Source organism: Populus alba, chromosome 5, assembly GCF_005239225.2.
Source record: "Populus alba chromosome 5, ASM523922v2, whole genome shotgun sequence".
Classification (NCBI taxonomy): domain Eukaryota; kingdom Viridiplantae; phylum Streptophyta; class Magnoliopsida; order Malpighiales; family Salicaceae; genus Populus; species Populus alba.
This window is the reverse complement of record NC_133288.1, coordinates 994,868-1,010,598: the sequence shown is the minus strand read 5'-3', so window position 1 is coordinate 1,010,598 and position 15,731 is coordinate 994,868. Positions and strand designations below refer to the sequence as shown.

The window sequence follows — 15,731 nt, the reverse complement described above, 5'->3', positions numbered from 1 at the left end:
CACAGTTTTGTCTAACTGAAAATGATGGAGGGTGGGGGCTTTGGTTCTGGGAAATGATGGAGAAAGTGTGAGAAGTTTGAGGAGCTTTTTTCTTGGTTTTCCAATCTGCTAAACTCACATGCTATTTCTCTCTTTTGTGAGTCTGATATTGGGATTGATGGAAGTGAAGTTTACCCTCTTTCTCTCTCCCTCCATCATCCTAATTTTCAAGGTGGGTTATCAATGTGGATCAAGAAATGTCAATTCTCAAGGATCTTTGGGAGAAGTGTGGGGGCTTTGTGTTGTCCAAATTCTTTTTAGTTTTGGGAAATGAGCATGGTGTTGTTTCTCTCAAAAGGCTTGGAGGTTCTTGAAAGATGAAAAAAAGCACTCAACCCAACGCAATTTAACCTTGTATAGTATTTTAAGGGAATCTCGAGTTAGTCACTGATGTATATATCCATTCTCAATTGAGTTTCAAGACAACATATTTTATCAATTAGGTCCCAAATGCTTAAGACATTTCTCAATTGGGTCATGTTTCCACTGTTTATGAATATTTCCCATCTAAATTGGATAGTTTGAGCTATAAAAAGATGTCAATTTGGAAAAACAAATTGATGAGAAAATTAATAAAAACCGATTAAAGACTGAATTAGAAATGTCAAGAATGTTTGAGTTAGGAATTAGAAAATACTTTAGGGATAAATATTAAAGTTTTCCCGTTATTTTACTAGGAAGAATAAATAAGCTTCACCTAGCTCTGTAGGGTGGATGTATACCGTGGAGCTTGTGCTTTAAAATGACATGACAACTCTATTTGGTCATGCACGTGGAAGCCATTCACTTCGCCATTCGTGAAATATTATTGCTGGGATTCCCTTTTTTATCCCTTAATATCTTCTGTTTTCATAGCTCCAAACTACTTTTACATGAGAATTTCACCCTCCAACTATTATCCCATTTTCTATTAAGCCCGCTTTTTATACCTTTTCATATTACTTTTTATTATATATATATATATATATATATATATATAAAAAAAAAAAACATGTTGAGAAGCAATACCACATAAAATCTAAATCTCTCAATGTAACAATTTCTTGAATTAAGTTATGAAGCAATCAAATCGTTGTGTAATTCAAACCCCCGTCTAATTAATTCATGTTTAATATTCAATTTTTAAATTTGAACAATGTGGGGGTTTAATTGGAAAATATACTTTGAGAGGAATCAAATTGAGAATATGATAACCTTTAAGGAGTATATTTATCCTCTCCCCTTTTTTGATATAGTCTTGACGTCTTAAGACTCTTAACTGGTGTCAAATTTAAGGATTTTAGCTGTCACCCCTTCACATTGTTAAAGAAGAAAAGAAAAACCATTGATTTTGCTTATTCTTTTCTCAAAAAAAAAAAAAAAAAACACCGATATATAATTCATAGTCTATCGTTGTCTACCTGTTCTAATCTAATGATTAATCTTGCTCAGGATGGACGCCTTTTCTAGCTAATCATATTCACCATTCAAGATAGAAAAACAATTATTAGACAATTGACAAAATGATTTTTAAAAATAATCTGTCTCTACAATGTGATTATTCAAGCTGAAACGAACTTGAGTTTTAGCGCGTGAATTCTTTTTTCTTCTTCTTCTTCTTTTTTGCTATTAGAAATTTTAAATTTTAAGTGATTAATGTTTCAGTACCGTGGTACAATATATTTTTTAAAAGTATATTTAAATTAAAATTATATTAAAATGATTTTTTTTATTTACAATATAATTTTTTTAATTTTTTATATCAATATATAAAGACCATAAAAAAAAAACATATAAATAACATCAATTTGATGTTTTTTTATAATGTTTTGATGTATTGATATAAAAAAAAAAATGTATAACAATAAAAAATTAATGATAAATTTGATATAATCAACAAATAATAAAATATTTTTAAATTTTTTGTAATTTTTATAAATTGAATTCTATCCAAAATAAATTAAAAACACTTTAAAAAAAAAAGTTGGATTTCCCTTCGATTGGAAGATATTTTATATTGATTAATTTTTTATAATAATAAATAAACCTGTACAAATTTAAATAGTAACTTTCAAAAAATCAACACAATTTTAACAGAATTTTCATTTTTTTAAAAGGTTGCATTACATTTAATTAGCGTAACCTTCACAATATTTTTTATTCAATTCCAAGGACTGCACCATTCCAAGTACTGTTAACACAACTACATGAAGTGTACTATTTATCTAATTTTTGTCTAACTGTGGGAGTTTGCTTCTTTTCTTTTTTTAATTTCAGATAGGCTATTTTGGGGGGAAAAACTTATTTATATCATGAAAGTATCTTTGTGTCATCACATACGATGAGAAGAAATCAAGCAGGCCCAGAAACAGTTAAATGCATGTTGAGTTGACAAGTGACAGAGGCAGTGAAGTTGCTGTGATGAAGAAAAGAAAGAAATAAAGAAAGAACAAGGCGTAAAATACAAGCGATAAACACGGGAGAGCTTCAGTTTAAGATTTAATATGGTCCTCTGTGTATGTGTGTGTTTGTGTTTGTGTTACTGACTGACCCATTTTGTCTTTGCCATGTCTTGATTCTCGTGTATGTCTCTAGCCCTCTCTCCCTAGAAGCTTTGTAACTTGAAATCAAACACTTTTCTTTCTTCTCTTCCTCGCTTTCTTTTCTTTTCTCTCTTGCTTTCTTGAAAGATCAAAAGAAATGGACTTTTGAAGTGAAAAGAGAAGAATGACACCTATCCAATCGAGGGAGGCAGATGTGTCCTCTGATGTTTTTCACTGTTGCCAAGTAAAGAATGGCAGGGAATTATTGGGGAGGGTCTTGCTATTTTCCTCCTGTAAGTTTAGTCGTGTATAGGTTTTTTAAAGCCAAGTTTAAAAATAAAACTAAAACTATATGATGACACCTCATATAGGAGTTGTAAGAACTAAAACTATATGATGATAAGAACTCAAAGGAAAGCTAATAAAGAATTCCAACTTTCAATGTGTTTTTTTATTATTTCTTTCCATATTTTATTAATAATTAAAATTCTTCATTTAATAGTTTTTTTAATAAAGTAAAATTAGAATTTTAATGACCCAAGTTTTTTAGTTGTAAGACCGCGTCTAAAATAGAAAATACAGCGAAAATAAAAATATAATTGATGAAAAAAACAACTATTTCAAGTGAATTTCTCATCATCTATGAATTGTGGAACTTGTTTTAATGTAAAATCCCATGCTTAACTACGATTCCAATCCTTGACATTGTATAGCCCATAATAGCTACCTGAAATTCATATAATAGCTACGATTTTAATGTAAAATCGATACTCTTTCTTCCTTTCCTCACTTTCTTTTCTTCTCTCCTGCTTTTCTTGAAAGATGAAAAGAAATGGACTTTTGAAGTGAAAAGAAAAGAAAGACATCTATCCAATCGAGGGGGGGAGGTAGGGAGAGGTGTCTGATGTTTTTCACTATTGTCAAGTAAGAGAATGGTTGGGAATTATTTCATGGTCTTGCTGTTTTCATAATACAATTAAATAGCTTTTATAATCTACAGTCTCATATGTAAGGAACATTGCAATTTCTCAATCCACACACATCTAAGGAACAGAAGCACATATACATATTTTTAAAAGCAAAACACAGTTTGAAACACGGCATTACTATAAATGGGCACTTAAACCATCCCACTTCGATATGTGGAAAAGCTGATTACAGTAACTTTGAAGTGTTGAGTCAAGAGGTTAATGAATTGGATATAAGAAGAGAAATATCCCATTAATAATACTTTTGAGTTAAAATGGTATGGTCGATCTACAGTTCTATTTAATTGTGCGAAAAATCGTACTAGAATATCTTAACCATTAACATTAATCATCATTGAAAGCAACACAATAACTGTTGTGGGACTGTTTCCAATGAATAGGAATGCCCCAGCGTGACGGGTACGTGCAGTTGACTGAAACTACATTAACCAATATCCTACACAGAACGGCAACCTAAGCTGCTATATTATATTCAAGTAAGGCTTTCCCTGCTTTATTGAATCAAGGACTTTCCCTCCAAACCATTGTTGTTAAACCTGTCCTAGCTCGGCAAGTCAATCTGATGACTGCCTAACCAGCTTCTAACCAGGACCAGGTTTCAAATTAGGTAAGATAATAGTTGGCTCAGTGGAACCTAGTGGACTTTCAAAATAGATATAAACCCAATAGTCGAGAGGCATTTTTTGATATAAAAGAATTGGATTGATCAATGATTTACAAGTTGGTTTACATGTTTGTGCGTGAAGTAGGATATGCCTAGTAAGAATAGAACTTTGTTTCAAGCTTGTCATGTACATGGTAAGAATATAATACAGAAGGCATGCTATAGACCATACAATAAACATTACCATTATAGCAATGACGAGCAGGAAGTGACTACTGAAACAGATATACCTCAAGCCTTCTTCTGGGAAAATTTTCATAGCAACCCTGAAGGGTATTACAGCTAAATCCTAGCTCCTGTTTAAGTCAAAAGGCCTCTGCATTCTGTAACTCAAATGGCTGCAATTGTTCACAAATCAGAAGTAGAGATTGTTAGATAAGGTGATATTTCAGTTCAGCAAAACAACTGAAAATCTATGAAGGAATATGATTTTCTTTTTTCTTTTTTCCAGCCAGCCCTCTATATCCTCAGAGCAGCATATCTACCACCATCAACGAGCTCAAAACCATTCTTTTAAAAAGGAAAATAAAAGTTTATATAGTCATCTATTATGGAAATTTAGTTTAATTTCAAGTCTACCAACTTGTCAGGAAACAAGACATTCCAGTGTACGGACTGGTATATATCTATGTGCCATTCTCAACAGTTTCTAATAACATCTAGCCAAATGTGTGAAGCCTTCAGCACTCGGGCGATAATTGCTAGACTGGAGAACAACACATGGTAATAAAAGTGAATGGAAACTTTATATTTCATGCCAACTTGAAAATAAGACCTACTTAAGATAACAAAATTTTGGAAGTTTGATGGGAGAATTATATTGAAGACCTTCCCTAACAGTCACGACTCACCAATTTTTGGATTGGAGATAATCAAAAGATGATAAAGACAAAATATGCATCATGCAACATTAAGAATTACCATTTCAACTTAATCAATATAGCACGTGTGGAAAAATAAATACTTACACTAAGAATTAAAGTGAGGCTCAAAAGAGTAAAGATGTTTGTTTGTTCATGTGTTGGATTCTACTGCAAAAAGACTTCTCTGTTCATCCGTTGGATTCAACAACAATTGGCAGAACATCCATGCGGCCCCAACCACTGATAAAAGAGATAGCATAGCCAAAAATCCAAAATGTGAAGCATCATTTGCTATTATTGCAACTCCCAACATTACAGACTCTGCCAAACTTGCAACAGAAACTTCTGTTGTGCCTATAAGATTTGCTTTGGATGATGGGATCCCAGTTTGAAGAATCTGTGCTCCCACAACATCATATGACATGTGTCCCAGCCTTGATAATACCTGCATATAGAGGGTGATCAATTTTTTTCTCAGAAACCTGAACTAACAGCTTAGTATTAATGAAAAGCAAGAATTTATGGGCAGGGACATGAGCATCATCTATCAGCATCAACAGCATGTGTTTGTTAAGGAATTCTAAAAGATTAGATTTTAGGTAATGCTACTTCTGGCTACAACCCAGAGTCAAATTTAATTGATAAGTTTATAAGAAGTTTTCCATTTTGATAAATTTTAAAAATATACTTGTGATAGCAATTCTGAAGTTAGAATTGAAAACAAGAACACAAATAAATGAAAATGCTTACAATCAATCCCAAGAAGAAGAGTACAGGGCTCTGCTGAGAAAGAGACCCACTCCAATACACAGCAACAGCTAAGGAGAGAAGAGAAGCCTGAAATACAAGTCCAGCTGCTCCAGCCTGGTTGAAGACAAAAAACTATAAGAGCCAGAGTAGAGCAGCAAATACTAGGTGACTTGTAACAAGTACAACAAGCAGAGGATGTAACCTTTAAAATGCCAAGTTGCTTGACCAAAGTGGCTGACAGAAATGTTGCTGCAACACCCATGCAAGCACATAATCCACTGAAGCCCCCTATTACAGATGGATTAACTCCTGTTTAACAATATGGTTTCTTGGAGTTAGCATGGAATTCAAAGAAGTCAGAAAATGGTTTGATACTGAAAAGCTCATATACAATTTGAAGTGAATCTCCAAGTATCAGCATTTCAAAACCAAAAGAAAAATGAAATTATGTTAGTGCATGAAAATCACTTCTTTTGCTTTCTGCTGACATAGCAAAGTTTGCAGTGACTAACTTCATTCAATAAAGCAAAACCAACCATCCAATACAATGACAATAGTTTCTAATCAATGCATACATGTGTGCATTTGAACAAAGAAGATGATTGCATATGGTGATTTAAGAAATCAAGTATAGCACAACAAAATCTCGGTGATGCTAATTGTAAAAAGCCCTTTTATAACTTGCCTAAAATTCTCTAATAAAGATAATTGCATAATAATTGTGCAAAGAGTTTGTAAGGTACCACGCTGTGTCAAAAATGCTGTCATCAAACTGCTTGGAGCAAGAACAACATTGAAGAAGAGGAGCACATAGGCAAGGCTTGCAGGAAGAACCGGCTGCTGCATGTATTCCTTCCACCCAAGCTTGATAGTTTCCAGACCTCTATCCACTGGTTATTCAAAAACAAATCCATGAAGTTAGCTAGAACAGTGACCTAACTTTAGAATGTCAATGGCATTAACTTTTACCTATACTGCCAGCAACAACCGCAGCTTCTTCAGGAGATTCTCCACAGCAGGTTTGACAAGATCTTGGACGGTCAAGAACCCCGGTGGCTAGCTTGTTGGTTAACCATGTGAGACCAATCTGAGAAATGGATTCAGGTGTCAGAAATGACAGCAGAACACTCTTTAAACTAGGAAGATAGCAGGAAAGTGATTACCATGACTGGTAACGACCAGATCATTGAAGCAGCAGCAAACTTCAAGCAAGTCACTGGCTCATACTTGGAGAGAAGAATTCCAAATACTGATGCTCCAGCTATCTGCAATCATGTGTAATGAGAGATCTACTAGAAGTAAATTTCCATAAGGGGTACCTATTATGAAAGTTCAAATTAATTTTATGTTATATGTCTAAAGTACCAATGGAAGTGAACTGATTTACGGTTAGATGCAGTTCATGGCATATGTAATGAGAAATTATACTATTGTCATACTTATACAAGTCCATGCACACCTCACAGAGAAGATCAATTCGATTAAGAACAGCATTTGCTTGTGCGAGTGCAATAGGCCTATTCATTCCTGCTAACTGTACACACAAGGACACTGCATTAGAGATTGCTAAAGTTTCCAGGAGATTGAAACAATAATCACTAAAGAATCTGGCAATAATGACTGCACAGAAAGACAATACCAGTATGACCCAATCACGCTCCACAGCAACCCCTGTAGCTACTCCACATAGCCTCTCGATAGCCCCCGCTAACACAAGTACGATAAACCATGGACGGAGAAGAACAGATGACACAGAAGTAGGTGAAACAGTATGTGCATGAATTATCATTGTTGCAGACAACAACTGTGCAGCTGCCTGACATAAACAGAATAATAAAGAAAAGAACTGCAAGAGATAGTCTATATCCAGCTAGGATGTATGGTGTTATAAAAATTACCTGGACAACATTTAAACCCATATATGCAGGTACTCTGGGAGAATAATCCATGAGTTTGCCAACCAAAGGGCCACCAACAATTATGGCAAGCTGTTTAACACATTGCTTGTTAGAAAGTATTCCTGAAGCTACAAATAAACAAATCCAGTTTAATGTATTGCAAAATCACAACCTTACTGAAGAAACACATGACCGCCACTGGTAGAAGGCTAGGATGAAGCAACGCAATAGCAGAAGGCCAAGCAAAATTCCACAGCTGTTCCACTAAATTTCCAGCTAGAGAACTAGCATAAAGTGCTGCAACACACAAGTATTTCATGTTATGATGATCTGACATCAACTGGATGTATTTCCATTTTAACAGGACAAAAAAGCATCGTCATGCAAAAAACAGCCAATAATTTTGATAAAAGGCGAAGAACTATTATAAGGACACGAGTAGACCAAAGAAACAAAACACCTTCTGAGCAGTGAAGCTGCAATATCAGGCAAATTAATGGTCTTCCACCATTAGGTTCCAATATAAAAATCACCTAGATGCTGATTAAAAAAAAACTTTTATTTTTCTTGAACAAAAAAATTATAGGATCAAAATCTGATTTCAACCTAAGAGACTGGGATCTCCAATCTGCAAGACCCAAAGGAACACGTCAACGTCATTTCAGAAAGCACCAGTGGCACATGACACAGGAAACTGAGGGCACAAATATGATTAGGTAGAATGTAACGCATAGTTTGACTCTAAGCACATTCACATCTTTCAAGATAACAGCAGTGCTTAGTTATGTAGAGGCAGAAGAGCCTTAAACTTACCATACAATGCAACTGGATGGGCTGGAGTTGCTGCAAGGGCATTCTGCTCCTCCTCTGATAAAACCTAGGACAAAAACAACAGAGCAATGAGAGAATACTATGCTGATACTTGACAATCATAATACGGAGAGGGGTCCCAACTTAAGAATCAAATAACAAAGGAACATAAAAGCCAACAGACATACAGGCAACGCTGTCAAAACACTATCCACATAAGTTGTCTCAGCTAGTAAGCTAAGAGATTCACTCTCAAGGATATCTGTTTTGAGATGAACAATGGGGGTTGAACAGTCACACTCAGCAGCCGATAAATCTTGTGGTGCCTCATCCTCAGTGAGAACATTGCTCAAGTGCAAGTCAGTATTTGTAATTGAGCACCTTGAATTTAAATTCCTGAACCTGCAAAATTATTTGTAATATTTAATTTGCTTATTAGAACATTCATCAAAAATTTGATTTTCCAGCTGATTCAAGCAAAATTTGTGCAGGTTTCAAAATTCTCAGAATTATTCCTATCAGCTGGGCTTATAGAAACATCGAGAAAATATACATATAAAAAAAAAGGCATAAAATTTTAGAACCAGATGTTATAAGCAGCTAAATAGGTCCAGAAAAAAGAAAACTTTTTCTTAACAATTGTTTAGAAAAAAAAACTTAAAGCAGCCCAATTGTTAAGTTCTTCCGGTTTCAAAATGTAACAATTCAATTCAAGTTAAATCAATAACAGAATTACGCACAGCAATATACAAACTGATATCCAATATTTCCCTTTCCTCATTTGCATTTTATCAGCAACCAAACACTACACAACTTTCAAATTTCACCATTTCCAGGAAAAATTACAAGCCAAACCGACTAAATCTTCAAAACCTAGATGTGCATAACTCCCAAGAATCAATAATTAATCCTCAATATACCCAAATTCTCTCATTTCCTTCACTTTCTCAACAGCCAAGCACACCAAACAAAATCCAAATATCTAATAAACAAAACTACCTGCAAGAACTTGAAGCTGAATCCAAATTCAACCATCTTCGATCATTGATGCTATAGCGAACTCTCGAAGCAGATGATGGCAATAAAGAGGCTTTTCTAACAAAGAATCCATGAAAATTGAAAGACTGTGAAACTGTGACCATAGCCATGACAAAGACTTCAACTTTAACAAATTCAAGTTAACAAACTTGAAGAAAAAACAATTAGTACTGTACAAGTCTTGAATACTCATGCAGCCTTGAGGAGATTCAAAATTCAAGGACCCTTTTGGCTAAATTTTATTGGGTTTGGTTTCATGAGAGAAATAAAGGTGTCATGTTTTGATAATCAGAGAGTAAAAATGCGGTCTTTTTGATATGGGATTTCTAAGGATGAAAGGTTTTTTGATGGGATTAGGTGAAAGAACAAACCTTATCTATGTGGACTATGGTGGCTTTGTTTTGTAAGAGTCCCGATACAGGCGGACAGTTCAACTTCAAGTGGGAGTTTGCATGCTTCTTGCTTTGCTTGCTTGTGTGGCTATCAGTTTTGAGGACTCGCTCGCTATTGTTTTTTGTATTTTTTTATTATTATTATTTTACTTTAGAAGTTTCTGTGGGCTAGGTTTTGGTGGGCTCTTAGCTACCAGCTAGAATTTGCCATGCTGCCATACAAAGTTCAACACAAATTAAGGACTTTCAGAATCAAGACCAAATCGTAATATTACAGCAACGTTCGTTTAATTGAATTTAATTTCAAAGGTTTTGATAAAATTTTATATTTTTAATTATATTAAGAGTTAAGAATTGAATTTTAAATAAAATTTAATTTAAAAATTAATATAAAGTAAGTTAAAGGTTTATCTTTATGATTGACATAGGAGAAATTAATTTTAAAATTATTTATAAAAAAAACACTCATTTATCCATTACTTGAAAAAAAAACCCTTTAAAAGAATAAATTGAAGGTGACGAGGGTAATATAAAAGATAAAATAAATTAAAATTTATCTCTTTTAAATATATAAATTCAATTTATTTATAAATTGTATTCAAATAAAAAACTATAATTAAATTCAATTGTAATGAGTTTCAAATAGAAGTTAGTGAAAAAAAATAGCAACCACGGAAGCTGTTGGAATTTTAAGCATAAAGTTATAAAATTTAATATGAGATAAGATCCAAATGGAGGATTAAGTTTCAAATAATTATTTTTTTTAAAAAAAGCAAAATAATAACATTCTGATTATTAAGTCTAAGTTAGACTCAAAGCAACTAAATTAACCTAATTCTTTAATCAAGTAAATTAAGTTTTAAATTTTGATTTTTCTTTCATCTTATACCAATTTAGATTTCAGATCAACTCGTTAAGCATGTGCAAGTTGTATAATTTTGATTTTGATTATGAAACTATTATATATATATATATATATATATATGCAATTAAATATGGACCATGTTCTATATGTTAAAGTTTGTCTCACTAAGAATAGATTTGGTGATATCCCGTTCCATGGCATCCCGAGCCCTGCCCTCTAAAAGAGAGCAAAAATACCTGAAGAATTGTCTCACTAAAAATAGCTTTGGTAGATGAAGGATGTTGTTGAAAATCTCCACGTAGATTAAGCCATGTTTAGGAGCATTAATGTGCTCCTCTGGTCTTGATCCAACTGATTAGAAGGCTATATATTATATTTCGTGATTTTTTAGATAAATTAAATATGATCCTTTTGAGCTGATGGGGTTAGGGAAGGATCATTTTACTGATTATTTTCAATCCTACTATAAGGAATTAGTGGCTTTCTTTTGTGGTAGGTTTATTTGGTGTAGAAAATTTGAAACAAAATTCAATTCAATAGTTTTTCTAGGTAAGTGTTTGTTTTGTGATAAATATTTTCATATAAATTATTTTATCCTAGTTAGACACATGTTATTAAGTTTTTTTCTCTTTTAAAAGAATATTATTCTCCATTGTTAATTGTAAATGGTACTAAGATAAAGGAAGCGCGCGGTGTCAAAGATAATAATTGTTTTTTCTTCAAGAAATGTATGTGTTTTAAAAATGGCCGTGTTAAAATATTTTTCTTTATATTAGAAAACATTGAGAGGTTTATATATAAATCTTTTCCATTCACTAATCTTTCAATGTTTATTTTGAAAACATTTTCCAAAACAGAATCTCTTTTATTTAAAACAAGCACACTCTTTTAGAAGAAAAAAAAAAGCTCAAATCACAACATTAACATTAATATTTATAAAATTAGTTGAAATATACACAAATTAGTCAAAACATCATATTAATTAAAAAAAAAAAAACTCAAATTACAACATTTCTTTAAGATCCTACATCCCTCGGCAACAATACCACAGACCCCTTTCCAAAAATTCCTCACTAAGAAAGGAATTCACAGTAGAAACTTTAGCATTGAAAATGCATTGACATATCCATTCTCTCCAACGAGAGCCAAAAACCATGCAAGCCATAACCTCATCTATATATATATATATATTCTCAGATAACAGAATCCAAAGCTTTATGAAAGTCAAGCTTAAAAATAGACCTCAAGCTTTAATTTCCTTTTAACTAGCAAAATCAAAAGTTTTTTTTAAAAATATCTTTCATTTATAAAGAAATCTCTAATTTTAACCAGTATAAATAGAAGTACATTTGAAAAAGGGAAATTTCAAAATTTTAAAAAATAATTAAATTATAATTTTATCAAATAAATAAGTTGCTTGCTCTCTCTTGCAAGCTAGATTCATGGCTGTGTGAAGATTAAGGCGGGCACTGGGCACAATTAGAAAGAAAAATGCCAAGAACAATAGCATCTCTCGGTCGATGAAGGATGATTTTGTAAAATTTCTCGAGCTTAAGTTTCTTTTTCCCATTGAACACGATTTGAAGTATCTGATCCAGCTCCCTTACAATCAATCTCCGCAAAGGTGAAATTACTCCTAGAAAAAATTAATTAGCAGTAACACCAAATCAGAAAATACATGTGGATTCTTCTTTAGAAATCTTAATTGATTAATTATTAAATGTGGAGCTTTATATTCTTCGTGGAATATATATAGTTGAAATTGATGAATAAGGGCACTATTATGATCATATAATTGTAGCTATATTCTCGCTTTGATTTCCATTTGAAAATAATAAATGAGGTTGCCATTTTATAGAAAGGAAAATCACCTGTGGACAATAATTATATTCTACTTATTTTTTTACCAAAATTCGGAAATTGTCAATTAATTAAGTAGGTTTAGACACTGCTAGCTAATTCTAAATCAAATCAAATCAAATTTTCATGCCCAAGGGGTCTCTGAGTCGTAGCTAGTAAGGGTTTATTAAATATCTATTTAAAATTATGGTTACGATTTAAAATATTTAATTTCATTTAAAAATATATTAAAATAATATATATATTTTTATTTTTTTAAATTAGTACATCAAAATGATCCAAAAACATTAAAAAATAATAATTTTTAGCAAAATAAAATAAAATAATTTTTTTTAATTTTTTTAAAAATACAGGTTGACTCACGTTTCTAAACATGATCTAAATCTTTAAATCAACCCGTTAGGCTTTTTTCTAGTTAGAGAGCATCAGATGTACAAGATATTTAAATTACAAATTTGATATCAATTAAACTTAAATCATATAATGTATCGAACTAATCCATTTGTATCCACAAAACTTGATACACATCATAAAAATTTTCATGAAACACCAATTACGTACTCTCTTTTCTCAAAAAGCCAATCAGGCTTTAATTCGGAATTTTTAATACGAGGCAAATATGGATACACACAAATTTTTAGTGTCCAATCATGATATCATCAAGTTTTTGTTCCAGAAATTTGAAATAACAACGCAGTGTGAAATGCTGCATAAATCCTTAATTAATCTAGAAATCTTGATGTAAACATCCGGTAAGAAAAATTTTAATCCTTCTATTTTTTTTTTTTTATAATAAATATCAAAAGATTTATTAAAAAACTCACGCTAGCCAATTAAATTAGAGGATGGCCACCATGACAAGATAAAGTTTTAAATAAAAAAGTATAAAAAAAAATAAAAAAAAAAAAAAAAAAAAAAGTCAAGCTCAACTAGTCAAGTTTGGAGTTTGCTCTTTAAAGATATCACAATTCGAGTCCAACAAATCTCAAGGATTATTATAGACTTACATAATCATTAATTTTAAAATCCGTAAAATTAATGAAGGTATATATAAATTAAGCTTGAACACCAATATTAATCTAAAAAAAACAACTATACTTGCGAAAAAAATATTGAAGGCCTTTATAATTTTGTGAGAACAAGGCAAAAACCTCAGAAGGAATGGTTTAACTGGATAGAATGTATATTGTTTTGTCTTGCATTTCACCATACAACACTTTCCCTTTCAACCCAGTAAAAAGACAGCCCTGAGCAACACTATCTGCCTAAGAACTCTGCTAGGGCTCCGTCTACATTCGCAGCTTTCCAGCTTCACTTCTTTTTCTGGTCTTTCTGTCATGTCCACCAATTGACTTCCCAGCTTCCAAACTATGTTAACGATGATTTAGGACAGGTATAGGATTCTGTTGATTTTTTTAAAAAATATTTTTTTTGTTTAAAAATATATTAAAATAATATTTTTTATTTTTTTTAAAATTATATTAAATATAAGCACATAAAAATAATTTGAAAACATTAAAAAAACATTAATTTAAAATAAAAAAAAAAAAATTAATTTTTTTTTTTTTAAAACTAAAAAAATAAATGGGGGTTTATTAGCTAACATATGTGCTTGTAATGACATTTTATTTAAAATATTAGTATAAATATCGAACAATTGCTACTAACATTCTATTTTGTAGTGGTAATCATGCTATCATATGGATTGGTTTATCCTCCCAATGGCACTTAAATGATGGACACCTTATTATCTATCTATCACATCCATATTTTTCCTAACGGACCGGCCAATTTTGATTTTTCCCAACTTGTAATAACAAAACAAACCATTTATTGTTATATATGTATACGAATATTTCAATATTTAATAAAGATTTTTTTTTTCCAAAAAAGGACACGTACTTATTTTTTATTTGTGTATTACATGGAAAATTGCATTAAGATGATCTTAATACAGTTTTTTTTTTAAAAAAAAAAAAAGATTAAAAGATTTGAGTGAAAAATTTCTTACAATATATTTGGTTTTTAGTTATTTTTATTTAAAATCAAATGAAAGAGTGTATTATAAGCTGAAGATTAAGATCTTAACTAATATTTCTTACTAATCGTAAACTAAGAAAGAAAAAAACCAATCTGCCTCAAGATAAAATATTTATATTATATGAATTGGACTGTATTTTTACTTTTATATCTTTCAATTAAATCTCTTATATAGTTTTTTTTATTTAAAAAGCCTTAGATGTGAAGAATACCCAATTTTTATTTATTTATTGAAATATCACGCGAACAAAAGACAGATTTGTAGAGATCAGAATTAAACCAGTATAGCCCTCCCTCCAACAGTTAATTAATTAGTTAATTATTTACAAAAAACAAATCAATTTAGATGTGTAACATTTTGAGTTAATTATCCCTATGAGTTAAAAGTTTTTTTTTAAAAATCAATTTACCAAAATCATATCAAACATAACACTAATATATCATTGAACAACAATAATTGTAGACATGGGCACAACACAAAAAGAGAAAAAAAAAAAGAGGCATAGCCTGTAGTTGGGAATAAATACATATCTTAAATTCATGAGTAGGTTTTCGACCTACTTACAGAAATTAAGTAGCTAATTAATTAACCTAATAAAGAACATCAACATGGACCATCCAAAACAGATAAACATAAACAAGAAGAACTAATATTCCAATACATGCCAATTAACAAAGTATCCTTGTCACCTTGCTTCTTGACATTCTTCTGCTTCCAGTGAAGATGAATCTTGTATTTTTCTTCACCACCGCCGCCGCCTTCCTTCGACCTGACCAGATACATATCATGCTTCACGCCGGAATCCAAATCTTGAACAACGATAGGGACTTGTTCTTGTTCATGACTAATCAATTGGGACACGGTTCCTGCATCCCAATACTTAAGAACATGGTCAAAAACCTGTTCAGCACTAAGCTCAATAGGACCATAGCCTCCTATTTGATTGAGTGGTAATTCGACTTTGAGCTTCCATGGAAAAAACGGCAAGGTTTCAAGGGGA

At 31.7% G+C, this 15,731-nt stretch overlaps 1 protein-coding gene across 1 annotated transcript; it reads right to left on the bottom strand.

Moving 5' to 3' along the window:
- Positions 1 to 4,303: 4,303 nt before the first annotated feature.
- Positions 4,304 to 10,071, bottom strand: LOC118035002 (solute carrier family 40 member 3, chloroplastic). Its single transcript, XM_035040486.2, has 14 exons — positions 9,535 to 10,071; positions 8,724 to 8,937; positions 8,539 to 8,602; positions 7,898 to 8,022; positions 7,726 to 7,815; positions 7,467 to 7,643; positions 7,287 to 7,361; positions 6,991 to 7,092; positions 6,797 to 6,914; positions 6,571 to 6,717; positions 6,030 to 6,136; positions 5,828 to 5,941; positions 5,183 to 5,522; positions 4,304 to 4,552 (listed from the first exon to the last, which is right to left on the bottom strand). Exons 1-13 carry the CDS (start codon positions 9,681 to 9,683, stop codon positions 5,229 to 5,231), a joined length of 1,776 nt encoding a protein of 591 aa, XP_034896377.1. The 5' UTR covers positions 9,684 to 10,071; the 3' UTR covers positions 4,304 to 4,552; positions 5,183 to 5,228.
- Positions 10,072 to 15,731: the final 5,660 nt, after the last annotated feature.

Bases quoted from the DNA above. Each gene is read 5' to 3' on its own strand.
- LOC118035002 (XM_035040486.2), bottom strand. From the start codon at position 9,683: ATGGCTATGGTCACAGTTTCACAGTCTTTCAATTTTCATGGATTCTTT. The intron at 8,938-9,534 runs GTAGTTTTGTTT...ATAATTTTGCAG, and splicing joins TCAGCTTCAAGTTCTTGCAG to GTTCAGGAATTTAAATTCAA. The intron at 6,137-6,570 runs GTACCTTACAAA...ATTGTTAAACAG, and splicing joins AGCATTTTTGACACAGCGTG to GAGTTAATCCATCTGTAATA.